Below are 6,049 nucleotides of genomic sequence, written 5' to 3'. Positions count from 1 at the left end.
TCTTAAGGGGCTACAAACCCCTAAGCTCCATTGGTCTTTTCTCTAATTCCTTCACTGGGGACCCTGCAACTTTCTTTGACTAAGCCTTTCCCTCTGAAGATATCACCACCTCCTAATACTGCCGCAAGTTGGTACATGCAACTTTGGGGCATGTAAGATCCAAATCCTAACACTTCACTGCCTTCTTCTCCAGAGAGCCAGTGGAAACTAGCAAAGCCCCTCCACAGAGTGGTTCCCAAGAGAATAACAGAATGGACAACACACACAGACACACACACACACACACACACACACACACACACACACATGCAACAATCTTACAGGGACTTTTAATTGTGGTAAAGAAGGCCCTCAAATGGTAAAGTTTAGAATAGAGAAAAATGGGAAAGTAAAAAGATTTTATGCTTCTCCAAGTGTCTGTTCTGCCCATTGTTTTCAAATACGGCAAACATTTAGTTTGTCAAAAAGATTTAAGGTATATATTCACTTTAAATTGACATAGAAGAGAAAAATCTCTTGGGAAATGAATGACATAGAGGAAAGAACCTCATTACTCATTCGTGGAGACAAATGAGCTTCCTGATAAGGCAGAGAGTGCACATCTGGGTCCACTACAGGCTTACTACAAGCCTTTTCTGAATATTGGAAACCAATGCTCCTTGAATATCCTTATTTAGAGCATTATATTTTGGCATTTTTAAACATACATTTATATGATACACATCACAATATATTAATATGCATAATATATACATATATTCTCATATATATTATATAGATGGGCTGGAGATTTTGCTGTGTGGTATATCATTTTCCTAGCAAGCACAAGGCTCTGGGTTCAGCCCTCAGATCTTGGGGAAAAATTATGTCTTTATATACATGAGTCATAATTTGAAAAAATAAAGTAATGGACAACTATAGCTAATTGCATCTCCTCATACACTTATGAGGTACACACATCCCACACATTTTGAAACACTCATCAAGTCTTAAATCTCTTCATTCCAACATGGCACCTTTACCTCTCTGGAGTAAGAAACAGTGTTGCTTCCTGTCTTGCATAAGTTCACAAAACCAAATGTTCCTGAGCTCTGACTATTGTCATCTGTGGAAGCACACAATGACTTTTAAACGGCATTCGTGTCTTACCCCTTATTTGAACAGATTCCCTTAAAACTTAAGACAGAATGGGGAATGGGAACAACAGAGGCAGGTTAAAAGGGGGAAAGTTTAAGAGAGCTGAAAGGTGTGGTACATGGAGGGAGACTCACCTGACTTTGCTAATCCCAGGAAAGGAAAGGCATGGAGACAATGTCCACACCTCTAAAGTTGTGCCCAGACAAATGCTTGGATGGGAAAAGCTAAGGTTTGGTGGGAAACAGAACAGTTTGCTTTTAGACTGACTTAGAAGACAGAGCAATTTTTCCAAGTCACAGGGATGTTATATTTCTTGACTGAACCAGTGCTATGTGGGAGTGAGAATTGTTTTAAGTCTCTGTATTTCACCATACGTCAATTTTTTCTCAATGGATAAAAACACAAGCAAACAAAAACAGTACCCAAAGAAACCAATAAAACAGGCTGCAGATACTGAAAAAAGAGGGAAATAATTGTTTCAAGACCAAATAAATGCCTATTGACTTCAGATAGCATAGATGGACCAAGTCCAATTTGATGACCCACCAAGCTTTTGAGAATGGGAACCAATGAGCATTACAGGCTTGTTTACTGAAGCATTGCTGGGGAGTTAACAGAAGCACAGGGAGAGGGGCAAGTGTACCACCCAAGGCCCACCCCCAGACAGATAACAAAAGAGGCATCACTTGATTCCCACCCCAGCCCCAGTAAATGTTCCACCTACTCAATATTCTGCTCTCCCCCATCCCGGTCCCTGCCCCCGACAGCACATGCAACTGTGACAACAGGAAGTGGAGGTTGGTATCTCATGTGAGAAGCTGATGACCCTCACCCTTCTAGAAGAGACACATAGTAACTATAGTCTGTGAGAGTCTTGTGTAGGTAATCAGAGCTGCTCAGGCTTCCAGATGATAATGGTGAGGCCATGTACTAGGTGATAAATCATTCCCCACACATGAAATGAACCAGTTCAAGCCAAATTAAAGTTCATAAAGCCAGGCTTAGTGGGAAGCCTCTCTTGTTTGGGTTCACTGGTCCAAAGGAACAGGGTGGGCTGGGGGGACTTACCATGGGGAGGGAGAGATAGGGGAGGGGGAAGAGAAAGAGAGAAAGTGCTAGCTAGCACTTGTAAGGAGAGAGAAAATGCAGAGAGGGAGAAAGAGCAGAACGGGGTGTGTGCAAAATGTCTAGATTATAAAGGGAAGAGCTTCCAGGGTATGGGCCAGCCCACTGCTGGACTGGAAAGTTCAGCATAGAGGGTGGATATACCAGCCATATTCAGGAACAGGTAAGAACTCTAGGATGCAGAAGAACCTGGAGGCCAGGTCTGCTTTGGTATGTAAAATATGATCCTCACCCACTATTTGTTCCAGGTCTGAATCCCAACACTAGGAACACAGACTCATATGTACTGGGGACATAGATTAAAATAAAAAGCAAAAATGTAAAACTCTGCTGGGCAGTGGTGGCACATGCCTTTAATCCCAGCACTTGGGAGGCAGAGGCAGGCAGATTTCTGAGTTCGAGAAACCCTGTCTCGAAAAACCAAAAAAAAAAAGTATAAATCCAGGTGAAATTTCCAAAGTGTATGGAGGTTTCGTTTGTTTTGTCGCCCTTGTTTTTCTTTGTAAAGCTCTGATTTGACCTAAAGATGATTAGCCTTGGCTGTAGTGTCCATCACGCTTCCTTTTGAAGAAACACGTGTTAGAAAAGCAGATGCCAAGCAGCACTGTTTTGTTTTTTCAGCATTTTGAGAGATATGTGTTTGAGAGAATAAATCTTACTCATGCTAACAAGTCAAGGAAAATGACACATTTTAAAAGATTACCTGATGATGTATCCTTAAATCCTCACAGTTTGATTGCCACAAAAATTCATTATTTCCCACATGCAAAATTGTGTGTTTCATGCTTTAAATTCATAGCTTGATTTACCTTCATGTGAGTATGAATCCCTTTTACTGCAGGAGAAGCTATAATTTGCAGAGGTAACTTGATGCAGTTTCTAACTAGACTACATTTGTAACTTTGCAGCATAAAACCTGCACCCTGAAAATGCTATCTTTGCAGTTGCTGACTAACAGAGTAGAGAAAACTGTCTGTGTTCCTAAAATAATTGTAGCAGGAATCAAACCATGCTCATTCTCCTAAGACAGTCTCCATAATGATTACCTGTTAGTTTGGGTGGCCAATCTCTACTTCATGGTCTACCAGGCTAAGTAATCCTTGATGTCTTTAAAACACATCTATAAAGATGATGGCCTATGTCTCTGTCACATCTGAATGCCCTGGAAGGATTCTACTCTTCAAGCTAAAACTTTCTTATTCCCAGTAAACTGAACCTTTATTAAACTGAGTGCCAACCAAGTCCCTTGAGTTAACAAAAGTTGTTCTTACTGGTAATGGCAAAAGATGATCCTCGAAAAGTGGATAATGATATGAAAAGGCACCCAGCCTCCTTAAAATCAGGAAGACACAAATGCAAGCTGCAATACCATGCCACCACATGCACTCCTGAATGGTTAAAAAAAAAAAAAGAGTGACTGACCGGGCGTCATGCTAATGATGGGGATATGAAGCAGCTGGGTCTCTCACTGTGGGAGAATAAATTAATACAGCCACTTTGGAAAATTGACAACATCTTTAATGATGAAAATTATACACCCTGTCATCCAGCAATTCACCTTTGAGGTATATATCTGAGACAAAGGTACCCCGTGTTCCCAACAGACATGGATGTGCACAGTACCACTCTGATAATAGCACACAATGGGAAGCCACCCAGATGCTACTGTTAATGGGATGAAATTACCATTTAGCTGCACAATGGAACAGTTCTGAGCAATAAAAATGAACACATGTGTCCTGTACCACACAACCTGCATTAAGCTCCCAAATACAAGGTCGAGTAAAGAAGTAAGGTCTAAGACGCGTTCCATGAGAACTCATTCAGTAAAAGTTAAAAAGAAACAGATGAACTCATTTGTGATGATAGACCTCAGATGAATAATTTCTTTGGGGGAAAAACAGAGGGAAATGACTGGGAAGAGGCACAGGAGGGGTCCAAGGGTTATTGGCAGTGTTCCACTTTTTATTTCTGTGGCATTTCCAAAGGCATAGTATTTTGTACAAAAATGTACCTAAAACCAAGTGTACAATCATGTTAAGGGTATTTTTTAACATGTGTCCTATTTTAAAGTTTAATTTAAAAGAATTATTTGCAAGCAAGGCCTGAGGAAATGAGTAAGAGTGAACACAAAACAAGTGTGCAGTGTGTGCAGTGTGCATAGCATATATAGTTTGTGCAGTGTGTGCAGTGTGTGCAGCATGTATTGTTTGTGCAGTGATACAGTATGTGTAGTGTGTACAGTGTGCATGGTGTGTGTGGTATGTACAATGTGTTCAATGTGTATAGAAATGTGCAGTGTATGTAGTGTGTGCAGTGTATACAGTGTGTACAGTGTGTATAGTGTGTGTAATGTCTACAGTATGTTCAATATTACACTGTGTACAATGTGTACAACATGTGCAGCGTGTGCCATGTGTACAGTGTATGCAGCAATGCAGCATGTAGAGTGTGTGCAGTGTATATAGCATGCATGGTATGTATGGTGTGTACAGTGTGTACAGTATTGCAGCATTTTCTTTTTCTTTTTTATAGTTTAATGTATTTTAATAGCAAACTTACAGGAACAGCACAGAAGACAGACAACATTAAAAACATGTACTTGCATGTAGGACAATTCAGAAAAGTATAGTGAATGGATGGAATCTACTGTATGATAAAAATGCTACAAACACCATTTAGTTGCCGTCAATAAGAAATTTACTTATTTTTTAAAAAAATCCGAATGCTGGCATTGTCCAGAAATTTTTAACAGGTTTATTTATAATTGTTATAAAGTTGAACTGATGAAATGTGTTCACTGAAACATTTTGCTTGCATTAATGCTTTACATCTTACATTTATATTAAAAATTCACACACAAATGAATGTGGAGAAACTGCCAATACCTGATTCTGTCTCCTATGTTTCCACTAGCAATCATATACTTAGGTACCTTTGACCCTATGGAAAAAATATCTAACATTCAAAACTACTGATAACAGGAAGAAGAGGGAAAAAAATTTTTTTGAGAATGAAATGTTTCCCCTTATAGCGGATGCTTTTGTTTGTTTGTTTGTTTGTTTGTTTCGAGACTCTTAAGCACATTCTCCGCGTATGTGGCGTGCTAGCTGTATATCTTTTGGCATAATTGTTACACGTTTGGCGTGGATAGCACACAGGTTGGTATTTTCAAAAAGGCCAACCAGATAGGCCTCACTTGCCTCCTGCAAAGCACCAATAGCTGCACTCTGGAAGCGCAGATCTGTTTTGAAGTCCTGAGCAATTTCTCCCACCGGACTCTGAAAGGGGAGCTTGCGAATCAGAAGTTCAGTAGACTTCTGATAGCATCTGATTTCATGGAGTGCCACAGTACCAGGCCTGTAACGATGAGGTTTCTTCACCCCTTCAGTAGAGGGCGCACTCTTGCGAGCGGCTTTTGTAGCCAGTTGTTTCCTGGATGCTTTACCACCGGTGGATTTGCGGGCAGTCTGCTTTGTACGAGCCATGGTATGGGCACCTCCTTACTTACCCCCCTTCTGCTTCGCCGCTGCGAACACAACTGAAAGACCGTATTGCAGCATTTTCAATGTGTGCAGTGTGTAGCATGTACAGTACGTGCAGCATGTACAGTGTATGCGGTGTGCAGTGTATACAGCATGTGCAGTGTGCACACTATGTGTAGTGTGTGCAGTATGTACAGTGTATGCAGCGTATTCAGTATGTATGTATTTCAGTGCGTACATTTATCTTCACTTTTGCATTCTGATGCTTCAGTTATTTACAACGAACTGCAATAGAAAAATAT

At 40.5% G+C, this 6,049-nt stretch overlaps 1 protein-coding gene across 1 annotated transcript; it reads right to left on the bottom strand.

The window, feature by feature from the left end:
* Positions 1–5,308: 5,308 nt before the first annotated feature.
* Positions 5,309–5,784, bottom strand: LOC116091976 (histone H3.3-like). Its single transcript, XM_031373377.1, has one exon. It carries the CDS (start codon positions 5,748–5,750, stop codon positions 5,340–5,342), a length of 411 nt encoding a protein of 136 aa, XP_031229237.1. The 5' UTR covers positions 5,751–5,784; the 3' UTR covers positions 5,309–5,339.
* Between the last annotated feature and the right edge of the window lie 265 nt (positions 5,785–6,049).

The sequence above is a fragment of the Mastomys coucha genome, unplaced genomic scaffold, assembly GCF_008632895.1.
Source record: "Mastomys coucha isolate ucsf_1 unplaced genomic scaffold, UCSF_Mcou_1 pScaffold15, whole genome shotgun sequence".
NCBI lineage: Eukaryota > Metazoa > Chordata > Mammalia > Rodentia > Muridae > Mastomys > Mastomys coucha.
Note: the sequence above shows the minus strand (reverse complement) of the source record. Positions and strands in the feature narration are given on the sequence as shown.

Coding starts and splice junctions, on each gene's coding strand:
- LOC116091976 (XM_031373377.1), bottom strand. CDS start 5,750: ATGGCTCGTACAAAGCAGACTGCCCGCAAATCCACCGGTGGTAAAGCA.